At 43.2% G+C, this 16,610-nt stretch overlaps 1 protein-coding gene across 1 annotated transcript in view; it reads right to left on the bottom strand.

The window, feature by feature from the left end:
- Positions 1 to 1,109: 1,109 nt before the first annotated feature.
- grm5b (glutamate receptor, metabotropic 5b) overlaps positions 1,110 to 16,610 on the bottom strand; it is a 47,509-nt gene continuing 32,008 nt past the window's right edge. The window contains exons 6-17 of the mRNA XM_076100206.1: positions 14,359 to 14,594; positions 13,484 to 13,605; positions 12,572 to 12,696; positions 12,282 to 12,450; positions 11,856 to 11,982; positions 8,368 to 8,485; positions 7,969 to 8,155; positions 7,236 to 7,403; positions 6,342 to 6,467; positions 5,463 to 5,645; positions 4,485 to 4,651; positions 1,110 to 2,193 (exon numbers count right to left, since the gene is read on the bottom strand). Coding sequence (XP_075956321.1) covers positions 1,110 to 2,193; positions 4,485 to 4,651; positions 5,463 to 5,645; positions 6,342 to 6,467; positions 7,236 to 7,403; positions 7,969 to 8,155; positions 8,368 to 8,485; positions 11,856 to 11,982; positions 12,282 to 12,450; positions 12,572 to 12,696; positions 13,484 to 13,605; positions 14,359 to 14,594 — 2,812 coding nt within the window. The remainder of the gene's footprint in view (positions 2,194 to 4,484; positions 4,652 to 5,462; positions 5,646 to 6,341; positions 6,468 to 7,235; positions 7,404 to 7,968; positions 8,156 to 8,367; positions 8,486 to 11,855; positions 11,983 to 12,281; positions 12,451 to 12,571; positions 12,697 to 13,483; positions 13,606 to 14,358; positions 14,595 to 16,610) is intronic.

Here is a 16,610-nt window from a genome sequence, read left to right as displayed (position 1 = left end):
ACTAACAATACGCTTTGAGGTCAGATTTCTGCCAATAATCCATCTGAACAAGATTTAACGACTAAGATGTTTGAGGAAAAACATGCTCTGGTCTTGTCAATCCCTACTCCCCCTCTTTCTCGAGTCATGGACAGAGTGGTACAAAAGGTTTTGGTCCCAACTGCTTCAGGAATCATGTAGAAAATATACATTCAAACTTCTGAAGAAAACTAACTGGAAGAGTAGAAAATACTGAAATACTGGCAGGATAAAAGAAAGCAGCGAGAGACAGACAGACTGACAAAAAGAAAGCTATGTAGAGGGGAAAGATTGTGGAGCTGAATAAATGGAAAAGGATGCTTTTGTGAGAAAGTTCTTCAGAGTAACATACAGTCTGGTATGTTAACGCAATGCACTTTTGTCAGAAGCATGACGGATTTCATCACCAAAGAAAAATCCAGAACCTCTCTTATATTTACAGTGTTTTCCCTTACATTGTATTTGTCTGTGTGTGCTCACTCCTATGTGTGTGTATGTGTGTGTGTGTGTATCAGCAAATATATATATATATATACGTATATGTGTGTGCCCTTGATAGCCTTTGTTAAGTCCATACAGGCTTAAGGAGTCTTACCCCAACAATACTCTTCAATGTCATGTTGCCATACATCTCAGTAACTAAGATACAGTAAAAACATACTCACACACACGCACGCATCAAACACACACACACACACAATCTCTAATTAGTTGATAGCCATGTTACCTTAAGGCCACTACCCAAACCTAAATGACACGTAGCTCTAGACCTTCGAGAATGATTTGTGACTTTACAGACACCAAAACATTGCAAAGTCATAGTGGCCCCTTTTTGCAGTTCTTCACGCCCCACTTGAGAGAAACTGCACTAGGATCTCACTGCAAACATGTAAACACAAACACAGCAGACTGTCACAGCTTGATGTCTTCACCGACCAGCCCTCAACGACTCCTTTGCTTCAGGTTTTTACTCCACGTAGGGACGAATGGATTTCATCTTTCCATCCTCCCGTACTCTTCACTCATATTCACCGTGTTGTTTTTGAGCGCTCCCCTTCACATCTGCAATTTCTTTACGCGTCTTCTCTGCCTCACAGTGAGGATGAACTCTGGCTGTAGTTTCCGAGTGTCAGTCTGCTGTACCTTGGCGAAGGGGGAGAGGGGGGAGGATGGGATGGGACTGGGGGGAGACACAGATCTGTCTCTGAGATAACTGAGCCACTACTAGATGCCAGGGAGTCGCGGAAAGGCGAGGGCGGAGTCAAAGCAATAAGCTCCTCTTCCAACTCTCCCCTCCTCAGAGGGGAGTTGTTGAGGCAGGTGATCAGGCCACCTCGCATGGGGGAGAGAGACGGGGAGGTCTGGGCGTGAGGAGGCGGCAGGGGGTAAGGTGAATGAGGGATCGGGTGAACGAGACAGCCACTCCGGCCCCCCATGCTGGACTCGACAGGTGGGAGGGGCTGGACGTCGGCGTAGGTTGTGAGGGTCGGGGCCATCTGGACTTCACGGGGCAGCAGGTACGGGTCGGCGGGGTGAGGAGATGGAGGCGTGTGTTTGTGCGTGTGCGAGTGCGTCGGAGAGGGGTACAGCATCATGCTGTTGAGCTCGCTGATGTTGGCGGTGAAGCGGTTCACCACGCAGCTGATCTGATCCATCAGTGAACTCTGACCCGGTCCCGGGTGATCGTCCACAATAACCAAACGGCCGTCACTCCCCATGACGAGAGAGCCGCTGCTGGCAGGACCGCAACTGCTGCCGCTGCCGCTGCCGCCGCTGCAAATGCTGCTCGGGTAGTTTGGAATACCGGTCATCATCGGGGGCTCCTCCCCGACACCCGCCCCTAGCCTCTGGCTGACCGTACTGATCGGCGAGGGCGTCTGCGGCCGGTATGTGATGGAGTAGCGCTCCTCGGCTTCAGAGAGATCATACAGGGTCTTGTCTGAGTCGGGATGAATGGACAGTGAGGACATGGAGGGAAGGGAGGGCAGAGGGATATGTGGAGGCAGGTCCCCCCCTCCACAGTAACGCTCCTCCGAAGTTTTGGAGAAGGGCTTGATGACCGCAGTCTGATTGTTCTCCTTCCTCTTGATGTGGAAGGACAGCCGTTGCCACAGGTGGTTGCCACGTGAGCCGCTGCGCTCTGTCTGCGCCCAAGACACTGATTTACCGTTGGAGCTGGAGAGCCGGGAGGAAGTGGAAGGAAAAGAGAGAAAAGAAAGAGGGGGTTGTTCATAAAGCATGGAGGTGGATTCACCACCTTCAGTTAATTTGTAGTTTATTGATTTTTTTTTTTGTCAGGAAAAATGTCTGATTAGAGATAAAATGTGAAGGTTCACACGTTTATTCCATTTTCTTCAGCAAAAAGTGAATTTTTTTTAGTTGAATCAGTGTTTAACGTTTTGTTTAGGTTCGGGCGTTAGTTTAACAACAGCATGTCTAAATGACAAAAGGAGCATTGAACATTATATTTTAAACATTTCTTACATTTCTCTTGTCTGGCAACTGAATGTGGGTATTATATGCATACTCAGCAGTAATTACTTTCTTTCAAATAAAATATACAGTTTTTCTTTGATATTCTAGTCAGAGGACTTGTTTTTGTGTCACATCATATGACATCCCAAACATAGATGTGGAATTCCTTACTAACTTAATTAAGTTATATTATTGTCATTAGGAACTTGTAGTTTTTAAATTTTACTTTAATACTTGTTTTCCCAATAAATGTAAATTTAGTGTGTTGTTCATTATTGTTCTTCATTATTCTTAATCGAAAATCTAAAGGCACCTGTTAGTAATTAGTTAGTATTATGAGTGAAAACACTGTCACGATTCAATTTGGATGAAGGTAAAAAATCTTCACTGCAATAAAACCAATCAAGACAAAAACATTACATCAACTGTGGCTGCTCCATTTTAGTCGTTATTTATTATCCTACATGAACAATGACATTTAATAGATACAAACATATTTAATTGGGGCCTTGACTCAACCAAAGATCAATTGGACTACAAAAGGCCTTAAGAGTAATTCCATTACAGTTAACTTCTCCTTCTATTTTTTCCAGACAATATGTACTTCATTTGTCTTTGTCGGGTTCTCTCTTCCTCTCTCTATCTTACAATTTTCTCCACTTTCCTCTGCTTCACATCAGTCACAGCACTGTCCCCTGCCTCCCCCCACTTTCCTTCCTCTCATCCCTTTGTCAGGTTAATTAGTGTGATTAATCTATAGTGGAACTTCTGATTAAACCTCACACGACCGTGGCTGGGGGTGAAAAGAACTCAAATCACCCTGGGGACACACACACACACACACACACACACACACACACACACACACACACACACACACACACACACACACACACACACACACACACACACACACACACACACACACACACACACACACACACAGAGAGATCCATATGCTGCACATCGACTTTCACCTACACAGTGCTGTAATCTACTCATTTGATCCCATAAGAGTCTCTGACAGAAGGCTTTGGAGTAACACATGTTGCACCTACTTAAGGAGTGCTTTACTGATCTTATACACCCAGTTCTAAAGCTGATTTTAATGTCTTCATTAGCGCAAACATTTGGTTCAAACATCAGTCAAATATTTCTTCTTTTTATACTTTTTAATATTTCTTCTTTTCCCCTCCTGGTCTGCTGGTTTCATGTCTGTCTGCGTCTGTTCAGACGACACAATGACAGCATCTCAAAGGCAACAGCTTCCAGCCCTGAACTGAGGAGATAGACAGCCCTGCCAATTACCACCACCCACAGGGGGAGATAGGACCAAAAGAGATGGAGAGGGAAAGAGAGGAATAAAAGGAACCAAGAGGGAAGCGCTCCTGACATTTCTCTTAAGAGCGTGATTGAAATCTTGCTTGCCAAGCGGGGTGAGCTGGAGTAACGTGCTGACAAACGAAAATGTGTTCTTGCCTTTTTCCTCCCTTTTCATTCTGGGCAAGTGGCTGTGCGTCACTCCTTTTGTGTCCTTTGATCGGTTCCCTGTCACAGTGGATGGCTTGTGGGTGGCCATAAGCTGGGTGTGAAAGCTATTATGTCTCTCCTGTCCGCACTATCCCTTTAGCCTTTTCTTCTCTTTTTTTTTTACAATCACCTCTCTGTCCATTCCCTCCATCCTCTTACTGTATTCAGATTTCTCTCTCCCTTTCCTCAGTTCACTTCTCTCCTTCTTTGCCATGTCTCCATTAGGCAATTGTCTGCAGTTCATGTTAGGGTCAGAGGAACAGTCAAGCAGACTCAGGGGAGTTCAGAGAATCATTCTCTCAGAGAGCTCGAACACACACATCATAAATAGTCTCAGAGTGGGGCCATTACAGAAATGGTGCCTTGGACTGTAACTGAGAAGGAACCTGGCATTAACCTGGCCAATGGGCCTCTTGTGTACACACACACACACACACACACACACACACACACACACGTACCTGAGTGTCTCTCCAGTAGAGCCTCTGCGTTTCCACAGGTTAACCAGACTAGAAGAACGGCTGGCGGCTGAGGACGATTTGCCGTCGCCGACGTGCATGCGCACCACTGTGCTAGTGGTAAAGGCACTGCGCACATTACGCTCTGGTTTGGCAAGAATGATGTACACCTGTCATGAAATAAAACATGATATGTGTTAGTTAATATTGCGAAACAGTTCTTAAAAAAAAGAAAAACACTTAATTGAATACTGTATAGAAAAATTAAATACCACTGCATCTGTTTTGGCAATAATTTGTGTACACAAAACTGTCCTTCAATAAATCTTCATTTTAGAGGAGTTATCAAGGCTGTCATGACTCACCGTATTAATGTAAAACACTGATAAAAGACAACTCTCAAAAGAAGCAGCAGCTATTTGTTTCTATTGATTGCAATTCTGCTGTTTAAGCACAAACTTTCTCTTTGAAGCTCCACAGGAATATCTAGCTATTGTAGAATGCTGCCCATACATTACCAATCTAATGACAGGGTTACTGTCAGACTGTCGATAACAAACAAACACTTTGGGGTGCCTTATCATCAAATTTAAGTATTCACACACCAAACCAAATTGTAACATACTACATGCACAACATGAGGACATGAATGATTATGAAAAGGTATGCAGTGAAAAAAAAAAAAAGTTATTCTTTCTTTGTTCTGGGTTGTTTCTTTGCTCTTATAAAAATAATACAAATTGACTTAAAGTTGCTCTGAGGAACGGGAGGAGGAGCGCTCAGTGCTCGACATTTTGGAGGAGAGCTTTACCTCGCTGCTCCAAAATGAAAGTTCTTCGTAGTAACATTAAATACTCAACAACGTGTCATGATGACATAAGAAAACAGCTGTAAAATGAATATATATATATATATATATAAATATCAAATCATTGAATGCTTGTTGAAAGATGTTTATTGTGGTATTAGCTTCAGCCTTACCTTGGGTACGAACATGCAGCACAGCGCCACAGTGGCACTGAGGCTGACACTGAAGCACATGGTGATAATCTTGTAGTTGGAGCCAAAGTAGATGGGTACGAAGGCCAGCCAGATAATACAGGTGGTGTACATGGTAAACGCAATGTACTTAGCCTCATTGAAATTAGCTGGGACGTTGCGAGTCTTTGAGAGAGAGAGAGAGCGAGAGAGAGAGAGAGAGAGAGAGGGGGGGGAGTCAGAGACAAAGTGTAATTAAATTGTCCTACATTTCTTTATTGTTTTTAAATCTTACTGTGGATTTTGCCTTGTATTGGGACAAAACCAAAATAGACACTGCTACTAACCCGCTGCCTTTCCATTACAGTCATAAATCTGACGCTGGCCTCACCATTATGTGTCAGTGAATTGCATTGTTTTTCTCTGCTGCTGTGTTCATCAACAACGCTTTCGTCTCCATTTAGCATTCTACTCTCACACTCCGCAGAAAATGGATGGCTGCAGGCCACCGATAATAAAACACTGACTTTATAATGTGTTTGGTTCAATAGAATTTAATTTACTGTTGTTGGAAGCGGTAGATCACCGAACACAAACAGTGGGTCAATCATTCCTCTCCGCCTGTGTGACTTTTCACATAAATAGCAGCTTGAAGTAAGCACGGAAAACATTGGACAGATGTAGTTAGAGCGAACGTTCCTACAAATAACAACATTTGCCTCCAACAATGTGACCTTGAGATTGTCGATTTGAAGCACTAACTGATGCTTCTATGACTTTGTCATTTAAGTCATTCAGTCAATACTGTATCACAGGAAAAAAAAAATGCCATTTGATTTTGAGGTAGTAATGTACAATAGTTACAAAGACTTCAGCTTGTACCTTGAAGGCATAGAAGGTGCAGCTGAGGATGAGCAGGCCATTATATCCCAATGGAGCCACCACGCCCAGGTTAGTGGTGTTGCAAATGAGGTTGACCTGGCGGATGCTGGGGTAGTCATGGATCACCTGTAGAGACAGAAAATGAAACAGGCAATGATAAAAAAGCTCAATAAAGCATTTGCTTCAGGCACCATAGATTTCTTTGATAAAAGTGTGAATGAGGTGGCCAAGAGTGGCATTGAAATAGATTGGGGAAGCAGTACAAATTATCAAACTAACATTTAAATGTATTACACTGCCAACTTGAGATGTTCAACATTTGAAGTCTGCTGGCAAAGAAAGAGAGCAGGATTGTTTACCTGCTTTGGATAAAGACAACAGTCGAAACAGTATACCTGCTGATCTGCTAATTAATCTACTAATGTATGCGTGAAATGGTTTAAAACGTTAATGAAACAGACTCGTGTAGATTTAAGGCCTCATTATGAGGTAACGTCTTCACATTTATCTCTCTCTTATTTGTCTGTTAACCTAGAGCTGCTCGATTATGGCAAAAATCATAATCACTATTAATTTTGTCAATATTGAGATCATGAATATCCAACACAATACCTCATTGACTTTAGAAACAGCATGCATTTTTTAAACTTTTTTTTTTAGAAAAGACAGGGCGCGCTTGATTTATAACACAAGACAAAACGAGAGCATCATAACATAACGGAACGCGGTATAATAAACTTAACATAACCATTTGAAGACAAAATCGTGATTGAAAAAAAAAAAAAAGTATTAATCACTAAGCTCTATGTTAACCTGTTCTTTCGCCTTTCAACGAGCCACTCTCCCACTCATAATGTAAAACACACACACACACACACACACACACACACACACACAGCTTTCCTTAGGTGGCTCCATGAGGAAGAGAGCCACGATGATGCCCAGCTGCAGCAGTATGAGGAGGAAGGCAATGATGAGCTGAGCGCAGGCAGACATGAAGCGAGGTTTCTTTGTACAGATCTTCTTCTTGCTGCCTGCCAGGATCCGAGCGATGCGGTTTGTCTAGGGTCAGATGGCAAACACTATCAGGACCTTTTAATAAAATATATACAGAACATTACTGTATCTACATTCTGGCCATCTGCTTGCTGCATTTCCAAACTGCCGTCACTGTCTTTATGCAGACATAAGAAACACTTCAAAAGTATTGCACACAGGAGTTGAGATCTAGTGCAATAAGCTCAAGGTCATTTCTTAAGGGGAGGCTATTAGAGTTCAATGCCATTGTTGAATCCTACCTCCCTGTTCCGTCAGCCCTCATTCCCAAAACCCCCTCGGGACAAGGGTAAGAAAGACCTGTGCCAAGCTTCTGATGTTATGGTATCCATATCCCCTTGTTCCAACCATTAAGGAATGGATAGTATTACAATCTGCAGTATCAGGGGAGTATGGCCTAGTTTTATTTCCCTGTTTCTTCCTGATTAGGTCCACAGTTCTGTTCCCTCCGACAGATGTGGCTATTCCCTACAACACCATGGCAGGTTCGCATAGATCTAACGGGGTATTCCAAGTCTGTTTTTCACACTAATATTATCATTATTTCACGAATCCTTAACTCAATCCTTACCTTGGTGACAAGCGCAGAGTAGCTCATGGCAGGTGACAGGCCTATTCCCAGTCGTTGGAGGTAGCAGTGGATGACATGGGGTTTGGTTATGAGGCTGAAGGTACACATGTACCCCAGGCAGATCCCTGCCAGTATTATGTAGCACAGCTCCCTACTGGAAGATTTCACTACTGGGGTATCGCGGAACCTGAACACATTCAAACAAACAATTATGTGCAGAAACGTGTAAGTTAAGACAATCCAGTATTTATCCAAGAATTTAAACACACACCCAAGAAAGCAGTGATTGAGAAAATTGTATAAATCGCAAATTAGGTCTGTATAGTGTTTATCTCTGGCACTGTTTGCATTGTTCTTCTCAGTTTAAATATTTTCTGAGACAGAGGAGAGATTCATTACCTGATGAAGACTGCAGTGACAAAGAATGTGAACATGAGACCGAGGCAGGCAAAGACCACAGCAGCAATGGGTTCAGGGTCTCCCCACCGCAGGTACTCCACTGGGATTGGGTCACAGCCTGGGGATAGAAGTGTGTGGAGATGTGGTTCATGAAACAAAATGAATCAAAGACTTTCAGTTTATGTGTGTGAAGCCCGGTGACTATAGATACTATAGAGTGAGGCTGCCTTTTGCCAAACATCTAACTACATAGTTATCTGTATTCTTTACCTTCTATGTCTTTCATTTTCTTCACGTGACTCTTATAACCTTTGACATCAAGCTTTGACTCACATCTGATGCAGGTTGAGAGTCAGTGTGCAACGCTTGTTCGGCTGACCGACAACCTGCACAGGTCAGGAATCGAGGCGCGCATGTTGGACTCACTAGTGTCCAGATTGCAAAGTCTCAACAATTAACTGATGGACCAGCACTGCCTGCAGTAAAAGCCTGTCTTTTGGTTAAACTCACTAGTAATTAGTGAACGTGTGTGTGTGTGTGTGTGTGTGTGTGTGTGTGGTTGTGTGTACATTTGACTAAACTGAATGAGTATTTAGTAATCATCAATCTGTAATCCATCCATTATCAAAATGAGGATTTCACTTTTTTTCTCACATCTCTCTTTCTAAGTGCCCCGTCGCTCACATCAGACTGCATGCCTTTTGACCTTGCAATGCACACTTCTCTGTTGTCCACACCTTCTTCCTTATCCCTCCATTTGTGTCTCTATTTCTTCCTTTACCCCTGTCATTCAATCTTTGTATCCGTTTCCTGTCCCTCTCTTTTTCTTACATAATGCCTAATCCATCCCTGTGTCTCTCTCTTTTCCCCTTAATATATCCCTTATCTTTATTCATTCTCAACCCTCCCACATTTCTCCCTAATTATCTCCCTCCTTCCATCTCTGTCTTCCTTCTAGGCAAGGAGATAAAGTTTCATTTATTAAAGGGACAGTTCTAATTATGAACCGTCTTACCGCTTGCTCAAATATCTGTCTGGTTGGTCAAGACATATTGTAGCAGCAGGGACGCACGAAGATTCTTTCTTAAACTTTCTGTCCCTATACACATGTTCACTTTAATGTTCACTTACTCTCTCTCCTCCCTTTCTCACACACAAACACACACATGCATGTACATGCAACTATTCTTACAGTATTGCAAATGGCAGAGAGAAGAAGAGTCATTAAAAAAGTATTAAGTAATCTAATGACTTAAGTCTTTAACACGGTCAATAAAGTTGATCAAATCAGTGAAGTGGTTAGGTCTAGGGGGCATAAACAGCAGCCTAATGGCTGGGGAGCCGAGGGGACAGAAACAAACAGAAACCTGCAGGCTTATATCCCTGTAAAGTCATTTCAGTAAAACTGGATACAAATTGAGACACAACACGCTCAACTCCCAATCAAACCTTTAAGACTGGTGCTTAATGTAGATGATAAAAAAGGCGAGTCTAGGAAAGCACTCCAATTTCACTTTTTAACATACATGCTGATGAGGGGCGTCTTGCCCAAAATGTCCGTGTGGCAATATTAAGGTTGAAGTGCTGTCGTAGTTACAACTGGATAAAACTTATGTAAATCATGCTTTTAAAAAGTACGAGGTATTGAACATCATGCAGGGTGTGTAGAGCAGAACAATCTGTCTAATAATCGTATTTAAATAAATACATAAATAAGTTGAAATGGAGCAGCTTCACAACAGATCAGAACCTCTTTTTTCATTTTAGGAATTACTTGTATGTAAATGTAACTGTTAAATATCATGGAGGTAGTTTTTTTTGTCCTACTTAAGCATAGCCCCTCCTTAAGAGACAAGGACGACAGCTACTGTCCTGCCTAACAATGAGGGGTAAGGACCACCCACCCTTGACAGTGTAAGTAGGGAGGAAACTAAGGCCCTTGCTGAGAATTTAGCTCCAATTAATCCTGCCCACGTAAATCTAGATGTTGGGGCCGAAAATCCCAGATCAGTGTTTTTCTCTCATGAGTTGTCTCATAGCAGTTGAAAAGCATTAGATACGTCGGCTTTTTAATACTTAATTAGTTCACGGAACCTGCAGGAAATCGTGTTGTATTTGACCCGAAGCCAAACTAGTGCATTCCGGGAGGGGGACCGTTTGGAGGGTTCAGTCAATATAAAGTTTTGAGGCAAACTCCTTCAAACACTCTCAGACTCAAACTGTGGAACTTTACCGATCAGTGGAGAGGCTAAAATCCCAAAGCTAATCCTCCCTTTTCCTGCTCCTCTCACTCGCCCTGACTGCTGCTTCTGTCACAGCCTCTATTCATCTCCATCTCTCTTTCTGACTCACTCATTCCTTCTCTTTATGTTTCTAAGTTACTTTTCTCTCTCTCTTTTTCCAGCTTTTGCTCGATTGCTATCGCGCAAACTCTCTTATTGCATTTTTCGATGATTTTCACACCCACTGCACCTCTGTCCCTGCCAGATGAGACCATGCTCTATCTCCTCTATTCCCTCTGGCTCTTTATCTCTCCCTCTCTTCATCTTTCTCACTCTCTCTTTTGGCCTGAGGGAGAGAGATCAAAATGTCTGCTGGAGGAACAGGGCAAGCAGTTTGTTTACACCTCATTATTACTGTTCCATATAGCCCCACTAGGGAACACGCAGCACTTATTGTTGATGAAATGAGTCGCATACACGTACTCACACACATGGACATGCGCAGGCAAACACACACAAAGTGATACACTGGTAACCCCAATCACTCTTTTGATTATTTATCTCCCTCTTTTTTTCCACTGTCAACCTCGTCTTTGTCATTTTCTCACCCGTTCGCTGCCTGTTTTATTTTAAGGATGCTTCTCTCTCTCTCCCTCTCTTTCTGGCAGTGAAGCTCAATCTGAATTTTCAGCAGGGCTCAATTCATGTTTTAATCATTGAGCTTGGTGAGGAGCTAGAAAGCGGTATAATGAGCAGCTGTAAGCATAACAAGGCAATATTCAACCGCTTCGAACGCAATGGAGGGGAAATACATTTTCCTTGCAACTGAAGCGCATTTGCATTGAAAGCTGTTCTTGATGCAGAATAATTAAAACATTGGTGACCATGTTGGTCACGAATTAAAAGGGATGAGCGAGAGGGAGGGAATGGGAGGGGAGGGGAGGGAAAGAGGAGGCGAGGGTGAAACGAAGAAATCGTCTCTGTTTCTCTGTAACTGGTGCAGGACTTACTGTATAATATTATGCTGTAACGGTATGCTGTATCAGGGAAAACACAACTATCTCATTCTACTAAACATCCTTTATCCTATGACCCTACACACACATTGTTCATTGCACAGTTTCCTTCAAATAGCATCACTACTGCATTGATATTCCAGGATTTTCCTCAAGGAGCATGGGCAAATACTGTAGAGTTATTCAAGTATTTTCTTATATGTTATTCATAAACATGCCAACACATACATTCAAACATACACAGACTGACCTGTGAGGTCAAAAGTAGGCCAGGAGCCCAGTTCACAGGCTCGGCAGGTGTACTCGTCGAACACAAACTCATTTTCTTTGCAGGGAGTGCACGTCCAGCAGCAGCTCACCTCACCTTTACGGATCACCTGGAAGGGACGGAATGCCAAATGTCTGTCTTTGTGTAGCACATGCATGCACCTCATGTGCACCAGGCACTGTATTACGTGGAGCCTTTTGTTCCACTAATAATCAGAATGACGATGCCTCGTGCACACATCTCACTCAGAATTTATCTGGCCTAAGATACATTTTTAGTTATTGTCTATTCCACATGTGAAAATGTGTCATGTACGGTAAACACTGGATTCACAATATTGCTTGTAATGACCTCTATAACATTTACCTCCCCATGTAACCAGATATTTATTTGTATGAATCCTCTTACCTTAATTTGTCCTTTGTCACAGGGTTCACTGCAGACTGACTTGATCACAGCTTCTTTGCTAGGCCAGATTTCATCATCATCCATCCTCAAGCCTCTGTTGTCCCAGCTGCCAACGTTAACGTAGTCGTAGTAGTCCTTCCCCATCTTTTTGAAGTTCATTATTTCATACCTGTGGATGAAAGGTACATAGTATACATCCAACATATTAACACCCACATAGCCGTGTCATACGACCATTTAACCCAAGAGAAAGTTAATCCGTGACAGCTTTGTTGCGTTACAGTGCGTACCTGCCAGGTGAGTCTCCGTTAGCATCGAATAGGATTCCCTCCCCTGACACGCCTGTGAAGTTGGTTTTCATCAAGAAGTCCAGCAGTGTAGCACCATCTATAGGTCGCATGGCATCACACAGGCCCTTAAAATACATGAACAATCCTGTCATATCCAACAGAAATGTCCTGACCCACAGCCTAACAAACACTGTTTCATCTAAGTTACTTTGGAAATGGTGGTTTATGGCCACCCAAGTTAAAAGTCAAAGAACTGAATGCAATGAACAGTAAAAGTATTCCTTTACTGTCATTAAGCTGAGTATTAACTCTATTGTATTCAAAACATGATTACTGTACAGTGAGTTAGACTAACATAAAGATAAACTTAAAGCAATCACAACACCAGCAGGGATGCTCCACGAAAATTCAAATGTGCAGTGTGGCAGGTATTGTTTTCTATCCCATGACTTTCCATGGCCAATCAGTGCCAAGTTCAATCATCTCATGACAAGTTAGAATTCAACCCGTGTCTGAAATGTTTCATTCCAGTTTACATATCTGCGGGTGACATCTGAAGTCATACCCACAAAGCTACAACTAACATGAGCTGATATCTGGAAGTTAAGCTGCACTGATGTATTCACTCCTGCGTTAGCTAAACTTGTCTCAGTTTCGTACCTTTCAATTCAAATTAGCAAGTACTGTTTACATAGTTCATGCAATCATCCAGGTTCCCATCTTGCACGTTCCCGGTGAGGTTTATGTAGTGTGACAATGAGTCAAAACAGGCCACCATGGAAACAAGGTCAAGTGTAATATGGCAGCAATAGCCAGCTGGTAACGTCCTTTTGTCCCAACATTCCCCCTCTCCACCCCTTCATCTCCTTGTACTAGCATGTCCCTCCATTCATCCATAAGAGCGCTACCTACCTGATAGCCTGGGCAGAGTGCCCGTTGCATGTTATGCAAGCCATATGCCATCGAGTAGATGGCATTAATGACAAACCCCATCTTAGTGTCCTGTGCATACTGCTGCCGAAGCGACTCTCGCTCTGCAGAGGCGGGTGGTTAGTGTCGGGAGGGGGAGGGGGAGGGAGAATTGGGTTGGTGAGGAAGGATGGAAAGAGAAAGGCAGGTATATCAGAGAAACTCTTAATTTCCCTTCTGGTTCTATGAAAAACAGTGTGCTTTCTTTTCCTGACATCAAAGACCACTCTCTTTCCTCTCATTTCTTCTCATCGACCACTTCCCACCTCTACGTCTCATTTCTGTCTCCCTCTTTCTGCGTCCCGTTCATTTGTATTTCATGTCCCATTTCATTAGAACACACGAGACATGACTCCCTTTGATGCAGCTCCCACACACAGTTTTGCCTTTGAATGGCGGGATTGAAACAGAAAGAGAAAGACGGGAGGGGGGGAGGACGAATACAAAGAAATAAAGGGAGGGTGTACTCACAGCCACAAGGGATATCTCCAGATGAACCTGTGTGTATCCATACGATGTGTGTGTGTGTGTGTGTTTTTTCTGTTTTTTCTGTTTTTATGTAATTTGCATTAATAGTGGCCATTATGAAAGCCTGTCAATAAAAATGCAGATTGTTACTGTAGCCTGTTATGCTGAACCAAAACAATGTAGCCTCCCTCTTTCTCTGTACAACAGATGGTCCTGTTCAAAACAGAAGTCCAGTACAGCTGTAACTCGGAAACCCTGTGTTGTCTTTGTCCGTACTCACAACTACAGGTGTTCAAGAAGTAAATTTCAGGTCTTGTCCCAATGGTATGTTTATTTGTGTCTGTACTCACTGCTACAGGTGCGGTTGTATTTGAGGCTCTCCTGCGGGTGACCTTTGAGTCGACAGTGGAAACGATGCTGCCAGAACTCTGGAAACCAGGGGTTCCTGAGGTTGTTTTCAGGGCGAAGTTTAAGGTAGTACTCGTCAAACCACTTCACATCAGCCGACTGGAGCTTGATGGTAATACCACCCGCCGCTTCCCTAACATAGCCATCTGTTACATCATACCGGTCCGCCCATCCATCACTGCACACACAGAAAAACAAGGAAAAGCAAAAAGGTTTAGCACACTGCATCAATTTATCCGTGAGAATGAAAATACCCGCTCCACTGTTTCACAATCAAAACAAAATGTACAGTGTTTCCTCTGAATACGTGGTGGAATCATTTGATCAATTCCCAAATATTTATGCTGATTATGCTGCACAAGCCATTTAGAGAACTTAATTGGACACTAATTTTGGGGGAAAAGATTGAGGTGGGCAAATTGCCATAATTGAAGGTTGAAATAACAGGTTTGTCCTGCTAGAATAAGCCTCCCAGCAGCTAACTCTTACACCTTATCTGGACTCCATTACTGTTTTCAGAGTCTGTGTTTCTATGAGAGAGCCTCCGATATCTAGAAGGAACCCTCTTGCAGGTGTGCTGTCCGTATACCTTTTATAGGGCATGCTCCTATAGGATTTTAATGAGCCTGATTAGCTGTGCGTATACTGTACATGAAAATTATAATGTGCCGAGATGCAAAGATGAGTGGGTCAGCCTCCAGAGCCCATTAGAGTGCTAAGCTTTCTTCACAGAGCGGAATTGTGTGGGTGTGTTTTAGCCATCTTGTGGGGACATAAATCTGTTTACACAGTCACATTGGGAGGACCTGCCTTCCTTTTTGGAAACTAAATGGTGATAAAATGCAAGTCCCCATAACGTAAATCATTACAGTTTAGGGTGAAGAACTGGTTAAAGGTCAGGGTAAGGGTTAGGATTAGGCTGGTAGAGGTTATGGTTAGGGTTAAGATAATTCTCCAGGAAATGAATGTAAGTCAATGTAATGTCCCCAAAGTGTGTGTGTGTGTGTGTGTTTCTGCACGCAGTGAACAGCTGACATGCCTTTTATTGGATGAAATTACATTTTGGGGTTGAGAGATGAAGTGCGAGGGCAACAACATGGCCCCATAACAAATAAACACTATTCCACTCACACACACGCACAGATGAAGACATTTACTTGGCGAGGGCTCCAGTTTCCTTTGAGAAAGGGACAAACGAAGAGAATGAGCAACGGAAACACACGGAAGACGAGCGAGAGACGAGAAGCAGAAATAACAAATCAGGAAGGGAAAAAAAACTAACAGAGGTACAAACAGAATGATTAGCAGAGAGGATATGTGGGAGGGAGCTCTTACATCATTATGGTCAGTGTCCAAAACTCATCATATCGGTGACAAATGGGCATAAACATTACGCACAGACACACACACACACGCGCACAAACACCAGCCGTGTGCTGAGATGAACTAGGTCAAATGGAGTATTTTGGCTGCAGCTCAGCAGCCGTGCCCCGTCAGACACCAGCAAGACGAATATAACTTCCTCACAATACACACACTGACAAACTGTGGAGAGATATATCGCTGTAGTTTGCATAATTTTTTTTGGGGGGGGGGGGGGGGGGGATTTGGGTTTACTGCTCCTCAAGGAAGCACAGATGGCACAGTGAGAGTGTGTGTGTGAGTGTGAGTGTGTGTGTATGAGAGATGAAGAGAAGAAGGAAAAGAGAGAGGCGTCGATGCGAATGACAAATCTTCTCTCCTCCTTTCACCACTACTGCCAACATGGCCCCGAGCAGGACAATGATCCCCGCTTCTTCCAGTGGAAATGCTCATTTCTTCCTTTCTTCCCCTCCGTGCCTCCAGAGGACAAAACTCATTTTCTCCTACAGCAGGCCTTCCAGCCTCATTCTGATTGGAGAATGAAAATGTTTGTGTGAGTGAGTGCGTGTGTGTGTGCGTGTGTGTAAACTGCCTTCTCCGTCTGCCTTCCATCTCTTTTTTTCGTCTTTCTTTTCTGTCGTTCTTCTTGTCACCCTCTGCTTCTAAGCACTGGTCATGTGTGTGTGGGTATATGGAGGGAAAGGTGTGGGGGGGTGAGCAGCGGTTCTGTTGCCAATGTAATAATTCTTTTTAGACATTCCTCTCATATTTATATTTACTTTTTCCCATGGTCGCCCTCTCTTATTAACACCTTCAGCTTTCCCTTGAGCCC

Source organism: Anarhichas minor, unplaced genomic scaffold, assembly GCF_050575085.1.
Source record: "Anarhichas minor isolate MPS153535 unplaced genomic scaffold, ASM5057508v1 ptg000026l, whole genome shotgun sequence".
NCBI classification, from domain to species: Eukaryota; Metazoa; Chordata; class Actinopteri; order Perciformes; family Anarhichadidae; genus Anarhichas; species Anarhichas minor.
This window is presented reverse-complemented; position numbering and strand designations above follow the sequence as displayed.